The sequence below is a fragment of the Netta rufina genome (genome assembly GCF_964035555.1).
Source record: "Netta rufina genome assembly, chromosome: 2".
NCBI lineage: Eukaryota > Metazoa > Chordata > Aves > Anseriformes > Anatidae > Netta > Netta rufina.
This window is the reverse complement of record NC_140124.1, coordinates 129,202,160-129,219,933: the sequence shown is the minus strand read 5'-3', so window position 1 is coordinate 129,219,933 and position 17,774 is coordinate 129,202,160. Positions and strand designations below refer to the sequence as shown.

Sequence of the window (17,774 nt, the reverse complement as noted above, 5' to 3'; positions counted from 1 at the left end):
CCTGGAGGAAGAAAGAAGTCACTGCACAAAGCAAGGTAGCTCAGTGCACTGCTGGTCCTGTTGCCTTTCTGTCTTGTCCTTTTTCATAAAGACAATGAAGCCTTCAGGGCAGGCCTAGTTGTCTCTTCTGAGTTTGTTTATAATCTGTGATTGTACCTAAGCCTTTAGGCAATAGTCATACTGATTTTTTTTTTTAATAGGCACTACTTACAGATGCTTGTTACAACGATTCAGTTTCCTCACTGTGTAAAAAGGAATTTGTCATTGTGTTTGGAGATGGCCTATGGCTTCTGAGTGTCCTTCTTGCAACTAAAACCCTTCTGGAAAAGACAGGAATTTGATTTGGCCAATATGCTAGAGGTAGCCCTATCTTCACTTTGAGTGGCCTGCAGCTGCTAAGGAAGCCAAATTGCAGGGTGAGCTGGAAAGCAGGGATTTGTGAACTTGTAGTTCCTCAAAACTGGTGCAGGACTTCATACATTAGGGCTACACCTAAGCTGCAGATGGTTTTCTTCAGTGTGACAGCCATGGGTGAGACACTGGTGTAGTGCCAGTGATTCCTGCGAGCTGTGCCAAGGGGCACAGAGTCATCTCTTGGGATAGTACTGCTGTCCTCGCTACTAGCTTTTGCACTTCGGGATGTGTTGGCTAAATATTCCTGGCTGCTAAAGCAGCAGAGAAACGCTGACAGCTTCCCTGCTCTGCAGGTTGGCTCCTGGCAGATGCTTCAGTGCTGCCAGAGTAAAGCAGCTGCAAAGTAAAGGGATGCTAATTGTAGTGCTGTTGGTGGTCTTTCACTGGGACTACAGCTCAGGAGGAAACAGCAGCTGATCAGTGGGGAAGCTCGGGGCTTCACGTGGAGTACCATGGAAAAAAATACATATATTTAGGGGAAAAGAATGTTTTCAAGTAACTTTTGTTTGAAATAGTCTTAACTGAGATGCGCAGGATGAGCTTGTTCTGGTGAGAATCATGTGTCTAAATTGCTGTGCTATGAGATAAGGAAACATTCCTGTGTTTTCATTTTGTTTTATCTACTTGCTCGCTTTTATGGCACCACTGTAAATGCCTCATGCTTCAGCTGTGCATATCCCAGAATTTAAGCCAGTGCTCCTTTACCCATCAAAAGCTCGTGTCCTCAGAAGCCTCGTAGGCTGAAAAATACCTGGATTTGATGCTGTTGTTTGTTATCCGAAGCAAGGGCACCCCTGAATTGGCACCTCCTGACTCTCTATTGTGCTCTGCCTCGCCATGTGACTGTGCATGCTGCGTGTCAGGGACAAGCTGGCTATTCACAAAGCCACGCCGTGCGTGCCTTGCCGCTCACTCGCTGCACACATCGATCTTTTTGAACAAACACATCCATCGATGGCAAGGCCAGGGGCTTGAAAAGGGTGCAGCGAGAGATGTGTTAGGTAGCTTAATGCTCTTGATGGTCTCTTAAAGCGGTTTGCTTGTGAGACTACATAATGAAAACTCTGTGCTTAATGTTTTATGTTAGGAGGAAGAGCTCAGATTGTAGGCAGGACAGTCGGTGGTCTGTTTTCTCCTCAGCTGTTAAATTCTCTAATGTAGCCATGAGGCACTGGCTTGCCTGTTCTTAAGTGCTAGCAAGTCTCATGGGGGAATCTCTGAAGCTAAAACCAAATCACAGCTTAATTTCAGTAACGTGGCGTTATCTGTGAGCGTGCCTGTGCTTTGCTGGCAAATATATAACAAATAGGAGGTGGAAGCACCGAGGACGGCAGCTTCCACAGCAGCGCGAGGCGGTGTGTTTGGTTATGATACCGTGAAGCCTGTTCATGCTAATGGTGTTAGAGCAAGTTTTTCTTGCCCTGTTACCCTGTGTGAAGTTATGTCGAGGAACAGAAGTCCTGGTGTTGCATTACACGCATACCAGACAAGGTGTACAGACAGCGAGACACCACACTGGGGAGAAAAATGCTTTATAAGGACTTGGATGAAGGGAAAAGGGTTGTGGCTGGAGGAACTGGGGCTGGGTTGGACAAGCCAGTAACCCCAGCCTGTGGGCTTCTAATGCTGGATTAAAACTAAGGGATGTGCAGAGCTGCCCCTGTGTGTGTTCGCTCTGCAGATCTGAGCCTCCCTGAGGCGTGGCTGAGGTCTTTGAAGCCTTTTTTCAGCTGAAGCCATCGCTCCTCGCGGCTGGGAGCCGGGGGCAGCGGCGGGGCCACAAAATGGCGCCCCCAGCCCCCAGCGGCGGCCCCGGGGCGCGTCCCTCCGGGCACCCCCAGCGCTGGGAGCGGCTCCCGTGCCCCCGACACCTCCGTGCGGCCGCTGCCCGGCTTCGAAACCCCGGGGCCGGGCGCTGATGGCGTCTCCTTCCCCCTCGGGGGCCGCCCTCACCTGCGCGGGGCCGGCCCTGACGCGTCCCGCCCCGCCTGGCAGCGCGGGCGGCGCCTCCGCGGCACCGGCAGCGGGGAGCGGCGGAGCCGGGCCGCCATGGAGCCCCGCCGGGAGCAAGGTAGGGCCGGGCAGGGCAGGGCGCTGCCCTTTGCTCGGTGAAACCCCACCGGGGCAGGGGGGGTGCTTATTTATACGGGGGGGCTGCCGGCCAGACCAGGAACCCGGGGTGGGGTGTGGGGGGGGGAGGCGGCTGCCACGTCCCGCTGGCGCCGGCACCCCCCGGGGGCTGCAGGGGGAAGGGGACCGCGGAGCACGGCTGGTGCCTGGCCCCGTGGGTCCGTAAATCCTTCCTAATGGTTTGATTTTTTAAAAAAAAAAAAAAAAAAAAAAAAAGCAAAGCGAGCACCGGCCTCGATGGGTCCGGGCCTGTTGTGATGTTTTCGGGCCGCTGCTGTTGTGCCTGAAGCTTTCTCAGGTTTAGTTGTTGCGCTTACAGAGACTTGGGCAGCTTCTAGTGGGAAAAGCGAGCTATTGAGCTTTCCTCGAGAGCTTTAGAGACAGTGCTGACACTTCCTATGGGCTCGTCCTGTTACTGAACTCATTGTGGCTTGACATCCAGCCCTGGGTAGGAGGGTGCTGCACCCCAGGCTGTGTAACGAAGCGGTGTATCTGGTGTGACAAACCTGCCATGAAGCATCCATGGTAAAACACCCTCTGCTGCCTCATTTTAGGGGATGAATATGCTATTTCCTCTATCAGGCGAGGTGAAGACCTGCAGGTACAAGGAGAAGAACCTAAGGAAGGCACCACACTTGTGCCTGTTCAGTTAGTGGCTGGTCGTGCTCTGCTGGCCAGCCCTCAGAGGCTTTATTTCTGGCAAGCTGGAGTGCTTGTGCTGGAAATCCCATCTGGTGATGCAGCGTTACTCACCAATGACATGCATTTTGCAAAGCCCCAGGCTGTCAAGTCCTGGCCCTGGGGCTGGTGTGAACATCCTGGGTTGCTTCTGTTAACCAGAGAAGAGTTAAAAACTGCCTGTGTTTCCCTCCTCCACCCACCATCTGCACGTGTCAAGAAGCAGTCTCTGCTTGGCTTGTGCACTGAGCCCTTATGCTGGAGAAGAGTGGAAAGGAAGGTACTAGCCTGTGACCAGCAGCAGCAGAATCATTGAATGATTTCTTTCTCAGTTGGAGAGGCTTCATTTTCAGCAGAGGGATGTCTGGCATTCCTTTAAACGATGCTCAGTGCACACTCCTTTGCCAATCACTCCAGATAGCCGGGGCTTTGAGTGCTTGGAGTCTCTTGCTGTGTGATTGCAGGCACCAAAGCAGTGCTGCCAGTTCAGGCTGAAGGGACGTAGTGCTCCGAGCCTTCTATTGCTATGTGTCAAGGTGCCATGAACAAAAATCCTGTTGTTGCGTGGGCTGAGTAGCTGAATGGGCTAATGACTGAAGTTGCATGGTTTCTAATTTCTTTTTTTAATAAAAAAAAAAATAAATAATGTACCTGGTTTTGCTGCAAAAGAGTATCTGTGTGCCTTGCCTCTGATACTGTTAGCGCAGGTCCCATGCACTACTGGAAAACAAGGATGGAGCAGCCCCCGCAGTACAGAAGCAGCACCTTGCGGTGCTCTGACTGAGGAGACTGCCTCTGAGCAGTCTGGTGACTACACACAGCACAAACCATGGTCTGGTGATACAGAAACTCTGACTTGGTGATAAAAGGTGGCTGTATATTCAGCAGCTTTTCGTTTACGTGAACTGGGGACTTTCAAAATGTCCTGTTCTTGGGGGACTTTCAGGACGAGTCCCAAAACACTGCATGGGATCTCTTAAGAGAGCCCGTAAGCCCTTCTTTTCCTAGAGCCTTGACTTGCATTTCTGGGGCTGATAAAGTGGACTTTAACATTCCTTATATGCCGAGGGAACTGGTTGCTGGCAGTGGGACAAAGCTTACCTCATTGTCCGACCGAACAAAGGAGCACCTCTTTCTTCTGCTGTGTTTGCTTTCTCTATCACTGGGTACTTGCAGTACTGGAGGTGAGGTTTTTCTTAACGTGCTGTTGTAAAAGTCAAAGGCTTTGTAAGTAAATAAGACAGCTGGTGTCAGAACTGCAAAGGAGGAATTAGCTCACTGAGCTGAGCATCTCTAGCTGTGTCCTCAGGATGGAGGAGGGAAAAACAGAAGACCTGTTACATCAGCGGGTCCCTTGAACAGGAGCAGAGCTGCCTGAAATCTCTGGGAGGGGGAAATCTTGTTCCGAGGGTCCTAGGTGTTGTTACATGGGTTATTTAATGATGTTTCTGTCCTCCTTTCTTCCTCAGCGGGTGCCTGGATGAGGTGCTGAGCTGCTGGGGATCAGTGCACGGTGTTGGAGGGGCCCTTCAGCAGCTGACATGTGCAGCTGCCTGTGTTTTGGCACAGCGTGGGTGGCTGGAGCAGCGTCAGCTGTTCTTGCTGGGTCAGAGATTTGGGAATCGGAGGGTAACGGGAAGCTGTCACTTGTAATCACCCTCTTTTCAGGAGGAGGAGCAGGTGGGGTGGTGATGAGGCTGGCCCTGCCAGTTCAAAGCAAACTGGGACCATGGGGCTGTGAATGAGGTGAGTGTCTTGCTCTGCTGGATCCGTGTGCCTGGTGGCAGAGTGGTACAGCTGGCTGAGGCTGTCGGATGCTCTGTAAGGCCCATAGGGGACAGAGGAAAAAAGCCTTAGTCATGGCTGTCTTCCTTCCTTCCTCCTCTCTTTGCTGCCCTCGCCGTGAGTGCAATCATCAGATGACCTTGCCTCAAGCCTCTGCCAGGTTCCTCTTTTGGCCAGAGCAGTGGTGCGGGGCTGAACTGGGCTCCTTCCTCCTCACCAGCAGGTCTCGGGGCTGTGTCCTCTTCCTCTCACCCCTTGCTCTTTTAACAGGAAGGGGCCCAGGTGATTTTCGTGGGGAAGGAGCCCCCCAGGCAGCACAGAGGAGCCTTGCGTGAAGTCAAGGGATGAGATTCACCACGTAGCATCAGTGAGAGAGTGCTGGACATCCGTGCAGGTGAGGGAGGATGTCAGCTGTACCAAAGAAGTGATGTTTCCATGGCAGCAGGAACAGGGAGTTGTCTTGAAAGCCAAGGTCTTGATGACCAGCTTTCAAAAGGAGGGTGAAAAAAAACCCACAACCCCTCCAGTCACTGGTAGGTAGACTGGTGACAGTTCCACTCTTAGCTCTGCTGCAGTCCTGGTAGCGTGGGCGCTGTGTGTGGAGGCTCTCCCACCAGAGGAGGGGAGGTGTTCACCCTTGTCCTTTTGATGTCCTGCAGTGAGTAAGCAGAAAAATGTCAAACAAAGGATGACCGAAAGGGAAAGCGAGCATTAAGTGAGATTAAGCACTACGTTGCAATGCTGCTGTGCAGCCAAAAATGTTCCTCTGTCAGCTTCAATTTACGGCTGCAGAGGGACCACTTATGTTCCTCTTAAAGGCAGCGAGTGTCTTTAGAGTCACTCCTGTCTGGGTTTGGATTAGCAGCAGCCAGGGAGGCTGGGGCCTTTGATCAAAAACCCTGAGGTGCTGCGGGAACCTCTGCCCAGCCGAGCTCCTCTGTGGGAAGGAAGATGTGGAGCTGCAGCCAGCAGCGGGCTCTGAGCTGTCCCCCTGCTTTGAGCCACGTGTGCTGTGCCTAAAACCTCCGTGGGCAAAGAGGAGGCACACTTCAATTGCAGTAACGATTCCTGACGCTCCCATGAAGCTTTAGCTGAAGAATAATTATTAATTAGGATCTAGTTACTGCAGAAAGATTACTTATACAGACAGGGTGTCATTAATAGTAACACAGCCAAAGTTCTTATCTGCACACACAGTTTCTGCACCTTCTGGTGGTGTTCTCACCCTTCGACCGGCTTCTGAGGCTGGTAACGTCACCTTGGTGGTGGCAGGGGTGTTGAGAGCAAGCTGGCAGTGTTGTGACCCCTTTGGTGGCTTCTTCATCGCTTTAGGATCTTTAGGATCCTCTTCATGTGTCTGCTAACATGCCTTTTACCCCTTTGCCTTTTCTCTCATTGGTCTGCAAGCTCCACGTTACACTCAAATTCACTCTATTTAACACCTTCATCTGTGTTAGTTCCGATTTCTGTGCCGTTACCTCTGAAATCCAGTTTATTCCCACTGTAGGTCTGACATCCCTGTAGCTGTGGGGTCTCCAGCTTGGAGCAGTGGCAATACCCCACTGCGGGAATATCCCACAGAGGCCGGGGAGCAGCTTGCAGCTTGCTGTGGGCGGTGGGAGTGGTTGGAGGAGGCAGCCAGGCGCACGTTTTCTCCTGTTTTGCTTTCCCTTCCGTAGCAGCTAGAGGGAGCGGAGCGTTGTCAGAGCCTGCCAAGCTGAGCCACGCACAAAGGGATGTGACCGGGGCTGGGTTTGGTGCCTTGGTCAGATGCTTCTCGGGGATCAGAGCCCACGCTCATCTCACTGCGTGAGGAAAAACCTTGAGGGAGAAACTTTGTAAGTGATGCTCTTGAGGATCACCTGGGACAACCCTGGGAGCCTTGAGCAAGGTGGGGAGAGTTCAGGGCTGGGACTGAGGGGCTCTGAGCTCTGTCACAGCCTGGGGTGCTGCCCCTGCAACACAGCCAGCCCCAACACGGTGACCTGGAGTGAGTTCCTGTCTTCTCTTCGTCCAGGATAGCTTCAGCGCCTGCCTGGCAGGTACCTGTCTGTTCTCGTTCTTCAGGGGTTTGTCCTCTGGCTTATGGCAGCCGACAGACCTGGCTGGTTCTTCAGGTGCCCCAGGTACTCGTGTCACAGTGTGCCTGTGCAGGCTGACAGCTGGGAGCAGGCCCCTGGAGGGCTGCAGGGAAGGGATGTCATCCAGGGGGACCTGGGCAGGCTCCAGAGGTGGGGCTGTGTGAACCTCACGGAGTGCAACAAGGCCAAGGGCAAGGTCCTGCATCTGCAAAGTCCCAAGCACAAATACAGGCTGGGTGAGAATGGACTGAGAGCAGCCCTGAGGGGAAGGACCTGGGGGTGCTGGTGGATGAGAAGCTCAACATGAGCCAGCAAGGTGTGCCTGCAGCCCAGAAAGCCAACTGCATCCTGGGCTGCATCAAAAGCAGCGTGGCCAGCAGGGCGAGGGAGGTGATTGTCCCCCTCTGCTCTGCTCCTGTGAGACCTCACCTGGAACCCTGAGTTCAGCTCTGGGGCCCCAGCACAAGGACACAAGTATTAGAGTGAGTCCAGAGGAGGGCCACGAGGATGATCAAGGGGCTGGAGCACCTCTCCTATGCAGACAGGCTGAGGGAGCTGGGGGTGTTCAGCCTGGAGAAGAGAAGGCTCTGGAGAGACCTTACAGCGGCCTTCCAGTGCCTAAAGGGGACCTATAGGAAAGCTGGGGAGGGACTCTGTGTCATGGGGGGCAGTGATAGGACAGGGGGGAATGGCTTTAAACTAAAAGAGGGGAGGCTCAGATTAGGTATCAGGAGGAAATTTAAGGAGTTGCATTATTAACAGTTAGATCTGGAGCACCTTCTGTGCCCATGGCAGAGCTACCAAACCTGGTGTAACACTGATGTGCAGGGTATTTTTAGCTAGACCACTCCTTAAACACAGAGGTTGAAAGGTTTACCAGACTAATCCATTAAATGCCAGCTCATTTCGTGGACCGGAGCATGACCATGTTTTGGGGTGGGGGTTAGAATTGATGTTTTATGTTTACAGTTGTGAAATGGGGCATGTGATGGGTGAGCTTGTGCAATAGGAAGTGATGCTAAATGCAGACCTGCTGGCAAACCCTGAGAGTAAAGCTGTTCACTGCTCCTTGACGCTGAAATCCTGTTCAAATACTGTGAGGCTCCCATATTTCAGTAAAATAAAGGGTTTAACTTGCTCTACCTACTTCTCTTTTAGAAACGTAAGTAAGGATACTGGAGATCAGCTTAACCAAGTATGTTGGTGTTTAGGAGAACTCCCCTTTAGATGGAGTAGACAGGGACAGAATTATGTCATGCATGAATACACGAATACAGCTTGGAAATCTTGGCTTGAGATCAATGCTCTTATCTGAAGGAGTTTCCCATTTAGGTTGTGAAAAAGCAAAGATAAATTGCCTGCAATGTCACCCCGAGCCAGAAAGTGGTGTCCTGCCCAAAGCCAGATCTGATGGAGGCGGGGGATGCTCGAATTCCTCCAGGATCTAGAAATCCTTGAAAGCTTTTCCCCCTTGGCAGGAAATCATCTCTGGACAAGGTTTCTCGACCCTTTTCTTCACCTTCTCCTGCTGCTGGAGTGCTTAGTGCTTTATGGCTGGCCGGTGATTCATGTGACAGCGATATCTGCGGGCCAACCATTGCATTTAATTTACTGTCCTGCTCTGACTTGGAGGAAGAGCAAACGTCTCTTAACAGGATTTACTCAGCTCAGGCAGCATTAAAAGTCATTCAAGGACGTATCAATCAGATCAAGTCTCAGCGTACTTATTAATATAATGGGAACCTCGGTGGTGGTATTACTCTAAAGGTAGGTGCACGAGCTGCATTATGTTTAACACAACCCCCTGCACTGGCTGCCTGTTGTTAGCAAATCGCTCCTGGCTTGTTGCACACACAGCTGCAGGGCTCTGTCTCGGCTCTTCAATGAGATGAAGAGCAGTGCAAAAACATTTGAGCCCACGACTTACTCGGTGCTCTCAGAGAGGTGCCCAGGACCAGGGAGCTGCTGTGCGAAAGCACGGAGGTGGTGTTGGCAAGTGGTGCTGGCGCGCCTGGGCGAGCCCCTATTTCCTCAAGTCTGTGTGTGCTCACCAAAACTCTGCACTGGGTGAGAGAGGTAGGTGAATAATGAGCTTGTAGACATCAAACTGGAAGTGTCATGCAATAATAGCAACCAGATTTCACTCGTTTGACAACATGAAATCTTAAGTTTGGTTAGTCAAGGCCTGGGAAGAGGAAATAGGGAAGTGTATCAGCTTGGTATTTGCTATCGCATTGGCTGGCTTGGCAAAACCTTTATCTTTGTAGTGGATAACTGAGTAAGGAGACGGTGCAGCAGGAGAGCAGCTTAACCATACAACCAGTAACTTCTGTGGGGAAATTCTGGCAAAAAATGTACATTTGTACAGCTTTGTGGTCTTCAAGAGCATGGTGTGACTGAAAGGAGCCGTAGGACTTGAGAAATCAGAAAGGTTTGTGCTTCTCAAGAGGAACCACTTGAAAATAACTGATGTCCTAGGAATGTGAGCATATCTTTTGTTTGAGTACAGCAAGGCGTAGATTTGGCTGTAAGCTCTAAAATTCACTTCCACATCTTAATACTTATTTATTAGAGGCATGCTGGGGGGTTAAGCTTGGGCTCTGGGAAGAAAGGATAAGAGAAGCCTGGCTTCTTGTTCACTTCTGTAGCTTCTGGAGGTTCTGGGTTACCCTGGAACATGCACGTGTGGTGTCTTGTTTCTTTGATGTCCTCACAGGAGGCTATTTAGCCAAGTGTGAAGTCATGGTCTGGCAGAAATGTCCTGTTAGAAGTACCTTTAGTTGAATTCTGTGGCACTGACAGGTAACTTGTCTTCCAGCTTTTCTGTGTTACAAGAGTACATTCTTCCTGCCCAAGAGGTGGACGCTCACTTGTCTTCTGCAGAAAGGGGCTCAGGGAGAAGTGAGTGGCTTTCCAACATGTTTGCCAGGAGCTACTTCTGAGTTAAAGGTCTGAAGTCAGGTATCGTGCCCAACGAGCTGCCTGCTTGTTCATTTTGTGAACAAAATGTAGGCAGTCCTTTTGGTGTAAATACGGAGTATTTGGTGGAGTGCTTCTGAGCCCTGTTTGTGTGCTGCTTGGTTGCAGAGGTGCTTCTGGTACTGCTGCCTGCTGTGCTTCTGTCCCTCGTAGCACATCTACACCCTTTGCTGTGCCAGATCAGGTGCAAACCCAGTAACTGGGTTTGTGGGAGTCAGTCCGTACCTCAAGCACTCAGTGTTTGCTGGCATTGCTGAGCAGCCTTGCTAAATCTACAAATAGTGCTTTTTTCCTTACTTTGCCTTTTAAATTTCCTTTTTGAATCTCATAACACATGATCCATGAATCAGTAACTCAGCCTGCTTTGTTTCTATCGCTCCCAGCAGCGTTTTGTGGCGGGACCTGATGCTGTGAGGTTAGCGCTGTGGGTTCCCGGAGCCGCTTTCCAGAGCCAGAAGCGCCGATGTGCAGCTGGAAGAGGCAGGAGGCTGCAGAGCACAGATCAGAGCTGCCTTCTGGGGGAAGCTGCGAGTCGTTCCAATCAAACGCCCTCTAGTAAAGCTTTTAATTAGATTGCAAACTTACATGCTCAAACTTTAAAACAACGCTGTTCCACGCCACAGCCTTCTTTCTCTCTAATCTCTTCCAAGTGCCATCTAGCTGCAGCTCAGCAATATTTTTCTCACATTTTCGCCATTTGTCTCTGAACGCGGGATCAGAGTCTCTAGAGAATGGCAGCAGAGCTGGGATAAGCAGCTGAAATCAAAGAACAAAATACAAATTCCTCTAAAACCTACCTGGCAGGGTTTTGACTCGGTTAATCTTGTTTGGAAGTGTTCCTCTGTGTTCTCGTTTTGGCCTGGCTTTTCCAAAGGTCGTGCAGTGCCTACCTGATGGCTCACTCAGCGTCCTTTGGCCTGGGCTCTTGGTGTGGGCTGGAAATGTTTTTCACCCATTACTGCTGGAATGGACAAACGGGATTGTTCTGGCCACTGAGGCACAGCACTTGGCAATGAGGCAGGGAGTTCTCCCTAAGAAAAACCTTAAATGCTAGAGGAGATGGCTTCAAAAGGTAGTGGAGAAGCTGTGTGACTTTTATCTGAGATACACAGGCTGCAAATCTTATGGTATCATCTTGTCTGGCTGCAGAATATGCTGCAGCACGGATCTAATGGGTTTAATCCTTTGCAACATCTCAGGAAATCAGCCTGTTTGTAATTGGACCGGGAGGAGGAGGGATGAGAACTGCTGCCCATGCTGAGATCCGCCTCAGCAGGCTGAAATGCTGCAGGCTGAGACTCTGGCCTTAAAAAAGGAGCAGCGCCAGTAACCTGGAAGTCATGAACCCCAAAGCATCCACATTATAGGACAGTACATCTCACCTGGTCATTCTAACAGATCTGTTCTTTAACATGGGTGAATGAGGACAGTTCAGTGCTGAAAAAATGTTGGGGGAGCTGTCTCTGTACAGAGAGCCCTCCTGGGCAGTGCTGTCGTGTGCAGGTTTGGTCTGGAGGAGGTCCTGGGGGGAGGCTGAAGTGTTAGTGAGGGTGGTGGCGGTGAGTTAGGTGCTGCCAGGAGACAGCAGACACCTAAACCTCCACCTGCAGGTCTGCTGGCTGTCCCTAACAGGGCTGTAGGAGCCCCAATTGTTACTGTTCATCTGTTGCTGTATCTCCACAGCTCCACTTGCCCTATTAACAAATCTTGGGGGCTTCTGGTTTCTAAAGGAAGGGGGAGAGAGCACAGCATGGAAATTAGAGTATAAATGCACCGATTTAAGGCTTGCTGAGTGTCTGGCTTTCTGTCTTATTGCCTCATGGCATCTTTTCCTCTTAGAGCAGTCTTAAGGCCTCAGATCAGGCGCCGAAAGGCTTTACGTGTCCGTAAGGTGGTGAGGCTTTGAAGATCAACCTGATGCTACAGAGCCTACGCTGGCTTAAGCTGCTTAAGTGGCTCTTTAGCTCTTGTGAACAGCACTGCTTGATGTAAATTGGTGCTGGCCAGCAGCAGGCTGGGGTGGCAGCTAGAGAGCTGGGGAGCAGAGGGGACCTGAAGAAAGAGCAGCACCTGGCAGTAAGCAGGCAAATGTCTGGTTAGTGGTGTTTGCTCAACCTTTCCGGCTTTGCTAGCTGTGCTTCTTCCCATTATAATTCCCGAGCACAATCTGTGCTACCTGGGAATGCTAAATAGCTACCTGGGAAAGCTTCAAGCACTCAGACCTTAACAGAACTGATGATGGGGTGGTTAGTGGTGGGAGATGTGGTGGTAATGCCTTGCTGAGCGCTCTGTGATACTCGCTTGAACTTGTCAGTAATTGGTTCAAGCATCCTTGACAGAAGTAATTTACCTTCGTGTCAGTCTTCTAGCATGGTGCAGGTGCCTGAAGGGCCAACCTATTTGTCCTTAGCCAGTCAGGATAACAAAGCAGTACAAGTTCTGGAGCAGCAGAAGCATCCACAGCGAAATCTTCAGTTTAAATCTCAGGGGTCGTGAGCAGAACCCCACTGCTACCTGTCTGTGGAGCAAGTAAGTGCTTTTAGACTTCCCTATCTATTGAGGAGGGCAAGGCACATCTAACAGGGCATGGCTTTGCAGCCTCAACTCAGCTTGAGCCAGCTGTGTGGGCCCCAAATTCGTCTGGAGAGTGGGGAGGGAGGCAGGTTGTGCCGTGGTGTGTTTTGGTCATGGGCTGGCCCTTACCAAAGAAGAGAGCCGTTCCCATAGCTTAGGGGAATCCCGATCCCTGCAGCGTTGGGGCTGTGGAGGGCTGGAGGTGACCTGGCTGAGGTGACCGAGGAGGAGCCTCGCTCGGGGGGACGTCATCTCTCAGGCTGCAGTGAGGACGTGTGGCACACGCTTGTGTCTGTGCTGCAGTGGGTGGCCGGGGCGGTAACCTCAGACCAGCAAGCCAGGTGCCAGACGGGATGTGAGAGTGTGAGAGTGCCTTTTGCATAGCAGAGATACAGGAAGAGTCCCAGATCGAGTTTTGCCACATGCCATCTATTGAAAAAACAGCACGGGGCGTTTCCTGTGAGCGAGGGGAACATCAATGTTGACTCTCATTCATGCCCTAGCCCAGGAAATGGTACTCCTGGTGGCATGAATGGATCACCAGGGATGTTTTTAGCTCTAACAGCACGTCAGGACAGTTGCAAGTAGCTCGCATCGATTCGCTCCCAGTGAGTGATTCTCTGGGGCTGTCAACTTGCCGGTGGTAAACTCCCCTTCGTGCTTTTGTTTCAGGGAAGTGGTGGTGGAAAACATTCAGCTTTCCAGTACGCCTCGTGCTCCAAGCTGCTGCACAGGGCACAGGCTGCCTCTGAGCTGCACGAGGAGAGGCTGCAGGACACTGCCACCGAAGCTTTGAACTTTTTGGGGTGAACTTGACGATATTTCTGGCCGCTGCTGCAGTCACGTGTCAGAAATGCAGAGGGATGTTGTATTGTCATCTTCTGAGTGGTTTCAGGCAATAGCAGAGCTGTGTTTCGGGCTTGCGTGCGCTCATTGTTAGGAGCCTGCAGGCAGCCTGCGCCAGAAACCAAAGTAGGTCTGCAGCCCAAAGGAGCTGCTCTTTAATTAGCCCAAAGGCCTGCTCCTGCGGTGGAAGTGAGAAGCTAAAAATTTAAGTGGTGTGCTTTCTTCTGGTACCCCTGGGGAGTTCATGGAGGTGGCTGTGCTGCAGGGCTCCTCTGCTGCTGTGGCTCTGAGCAGAGTGGCCTCCTGTCTCTGCTCCTGTGGCAGAGGAAAAGGAGAACTGCCTTTTGGTTAATTCTGCCTGCAGGCTGCGGCTCGGAGCCCAGGTGAGGGCGTGGGGTTGGGAGGGCTCCGTTCAGGAAATCATTGTTGATTTCTTCATAGTACACGTGGCAAAACACCAGGATGAGGGCCGTGCCTTCCAGCGTTACCAGTTCCTGCCGTAAGGCTGCCTGACGCACCAAGGGCACGGGCAGTGCACCTCAACAGGGTTTTTTTTTTTAAAGAAAAGGGAAGGAAAAAAGCCCCAAACACAGCTTCATATGTAGATACGAAGCCGTCAAATACCGCAGTGCACATCTTCACCTCCGTGGAGCTGGGTGGTGTCTCCAGCACAGCCCTTGAGACGAGGGCTGCTCTGTCACCTCCTGAGCTCGCAGAGCCGGGTTTCTGGCACTCACAGCTGGAGAGACAAGAGTTACACAGGCAGAATTTTCCATTAATCAGAGGAAAAAGTCCTCCCCAGATGGTATATAGGGTAGATTACGGCTACTAATCCTTTTGTGTCCTAGAAGATTAAGGATATCCTGGTGTGGCTGCTGTCAGCTGACCCTTTTTTATTTAAATGATTGAAAATTCTTGGTGCCGTTCTTGCAGTAAGGGCGAAGGTTTCTCCGTTCAGTGCACGGCTCCCGGGCTTCTGTTTGGCAAAGGCACGGTCTGTTTAAGTCCAGCCCCAGTTATAAATTTACAGGAACTCAATTTAGTGCCATGTAAACAGCAGAAGCTACGGCGTGGTTAAGAAATTTCTCACTGGACGGCTCTATCAAACACGGGAGAGGTGTCGGCTGACTTTTAGGAGGAGTTTTTGTACGGTGAGTGCCAGGTGAGGAAACGAGAGCTGAAGGAAGCCCTGTGGCTGCCGAAAGCCAGGATGCCTCCTTCGGCGGCAGCAGAGGGTGGCTACGTGCTCTGAGCTTTCTGACATGGATCTGGCCGAGGATTACAAGTCGCCCTTCGATTTCAACTCGGGAGTGGACAGAAACTACCTGTACCTCTCACCCGGCATAAACCTTTCTCCGCCTGGGTCGCCGACGCTGACGAAGCCTGGTAACGTCCTGCTCTCTCTTTGTCACAGCGTGGTGTGGGAAGCTTAGTGGCTAGTATCTGTAGAAAGGATCTGCTCGTGTGAGGGATCTGTGGCTGGGCTGAAAGGCCAGCGTAAGTGAAGTACTGCTGTTATCTGTGTGGTCTGCGGGCTCTGGGATCTCATGGAGGTAGTATCTCGTGTGCATCTACCACCTTTATCTTACTCATCAACTCTGTAGGAAGGCAGTTTGTGGGGAAACAAAGCAAAAAATTAGGAACAAAAGGGCAACATCTGCAAGATTGATGTAGCCAGGCTAGTTTGATTAGATTACTTTTTTTTTTTTTTGGGGGGGGGGGAAGCGTAGGAATTATATGCTTAGACTGGAGCTCTGAAATTACACTACCTGCTGCTGCCTGAGTGTGTGTGTGTGTGTGTGTATATATATATACATATATATATATGTATATTTAAAAAAAAAAAAAAACGTAGCTGCTTGACAAAAATGTCCTGTAAATCCTCAGCTCTCCTCACTTAGCATGCTCTGGAGGAAGCAGCTGTTAGGTGCTGTGCTGCAGCAGCAGGTGCCCTGTGCTGGTGCCTAGTGCCTACCCTGAGCAGCTCCCAGCTGGTGACCTCTGTTCCTTGCTGCGGGACAGGATTTTTCAGTGCTCGATTCTCTGGAGTAATGAAAAACAGAAGGCTTAGCCCTCCTTCCAGCGTGAGAAAGCAAAGCTAAGTTAGATGTGATGGCTTTTTTTTTCTTTGTGGGCTTGTTCTTTAAAGTCTTGCAACCCCTGGGGGTGTGAACGAAACCAAACCTCTGTGTGACCCAGATGAGCTTCAGGGCACTGAGGAGCAGCGGTCAGCTCTAGCTCTGCACCTTGTCCTCCTCTGAAAGGGGAAGCAGCAGCCCTCAGTACCTAGTGCCGATGCATCACAGCATGTGCCAACCTTCTGCTGTTTCCTTCTTCATTCACTTTGAATGGTTTTATGAGTGGTGTTTGGGAGAGGCCAAAGGATTCCCTTCCTGAGGCTGAAAAAATGGGACTGGCCTTTTCACTGAAAGGGGAAGCACTTCATATTCAATCTTTCTTATATATTGTGAAATAAATCCCCTCTTTTAGCCACATCATATTATAAATTTAAGATCATTCCGGCAGCTTGTTCTTCTGGGCTCTAACAAGTACCTTTAGCTTTTTCTTTGGCTTTGCCAACTGCATAGTGATCATCAGACACTTGCAATGAGTGTTTTGGCACAGAAGGTCTGTCTAAAGGTAAGGTTTTTTAAAGCGAACCCTTCCCCACCCAAAAGGTTGCTCATCTGAAGTGACCAGCGCTTCCTGAAACGGCTGGTGTGTGTTGCTAATCTCTGCCTTCGAGCCAGGAAGTGGTAGGAACTTCAGGTCAAGATGGGTCACAAACTCGGGTTGAAAACAGCAAAGCACAGACCAAAACCTGAGTGAGAACCGAATGCTTCATCTGCCCTGTAAGAGGAACGTGGGCTTTAAGTCTTATTTCTTTGACTGCTTGTGATCTGCAGAGACCTGACAAACTGAGTTCTCAATGTCTTTATTTGGTTCGTTTAACTAGATCTAATCAACTGTTGGGATAATTTCTCAGTCTTAGAAAAGCAGACATCTAAAAACTGACCTTTAAAACTAGGTAAGTTTTCCCAATACAGGCTAACTACTTCCAGCTACTGGATTCTCTCTGCAGAATTTCCCCTCTGCTGAAGAGATTTGAAATGCTCACACTAAACTTGGTTACAGCAGGTTATCCAATGACTGAGTTTTAAGTGCTTTGCAACTCTAAAGAGAAGTAAGGCACTGTGAAATAAGAACAGAGGCCAAGCACTGCCTTGCAGGTGCACCGTGTCCTTCAAGTAGTGACGTGAGAGTAGGAATAATGCCAGGGCAGAGGTGAACAGTAATGGGGTGAGAGCACGGGTGGCAGGTGTCTGCATGCTTCAGATGGGACTGAAGGAGGAGTATCATGTGGGAGGGGGACAGAAAGCAAGAAGGGAAGGTGTGACGAGATGAGCTAGGTGAGGTGTGGAGGCATTTGATTAGCAGTGACTTCCTATCTTCCCAAACCATCTGTAAATGGGGAGGCGAGGTGAGATCTTTCCCATGCTGCTTAGTGTTGAACCTCAAGTTCAGCGTTGTGCTGCAAGAAGCAGCAGAAACTGCCTTGAAACACCACTTTTCCAAAGGCAAAGGATATTCCCCAAATGCAAGCTTATGATGTGGGAGGCAATCCAGCCTGTTTTTCTGCCCCTGAGTTCACTTGATCTATTTTTGGTGAGATAATCCAGATGACCCTTCCTAACCAGATTGAGCAGCCTCTCAGCAGGATGTGCTAATGCTCTGTAGGCAGCGTGCTCTTTGGTGCTTGAAAAGCATCTCAAATTTGGGTTTGAAGTGGTGAGGTCTGTAGCCCTTAAAGGGATTGCTAACCTAACTCAAAACCTGCTGTCAGGAAGAGGACAGTTTGCTGAGGATGACAGTGCATCAGGGAAAAGTGCAGTTTGATTTTCTTCCTTCTTTTGGGCATATATAATAGCATAAGTAGCAATTAGACAAAGGTATGGCATTCCTAATGGCTTGGTGTTACAAAAAGGAAATGTGTTGGTGTATAAATAAGTGATCTGGCTGTGGGACATGAGCTGTAATCCTTCTGTATTTTGGGCTGAAGTGCTATGTTTTGTTTGGGCATTAGACTTGAACCCTCTGTGTCCCCCTTTAGATTTCTGCCAGAAAGTAATTGGGAAACCTGTAGGCTCTCTTATGTTTAAGACAGACGTAATTCTCTGGGGAAAATGTGGTGCTGATTTCATAAATGCAGGATTCAGTGTGCTTCCTGATTGCTGTGCTCCACGGCTGACTCGCCACTTACATTCTGGCCATACATTGGTGTGCTTT

At 50.4% G+C, this 17,774-nt stretch overlaps 1 protein-coding gene across 3 annotated transcripts in view; it reads left to right on the top strand.

Annotated features, from left to right (window-relative positions):
* Positions 1 to 2,410: 2,410 nt before the first annotated feature.
* Positions 2,411 to 17,774, top strand: part of LOC311206517 (tumor protein D52-like) — a gene marked incomplete at its 5' end in the record, with an annotated part of 29,371 nt that continues 14,007 nt past the window's right edge. The window contains one exon of one of the 3 annotated variants that reach the window (XM_084281888.1): positions 2,411 to 2,485. In XM_084281888.1, coding sequence (XP_084138014.1) covers positions 2,464 to 2,485 — 22 coding nt within the window. Of the gene's footprint in view, positions 2,486 to 14,737; positions 14,874 to 17,774 lie in introns of those variants that run through there. The other 2 variants (XM_084281889.1, XM_084281887.1) reach the window with 2 other exon arrangements.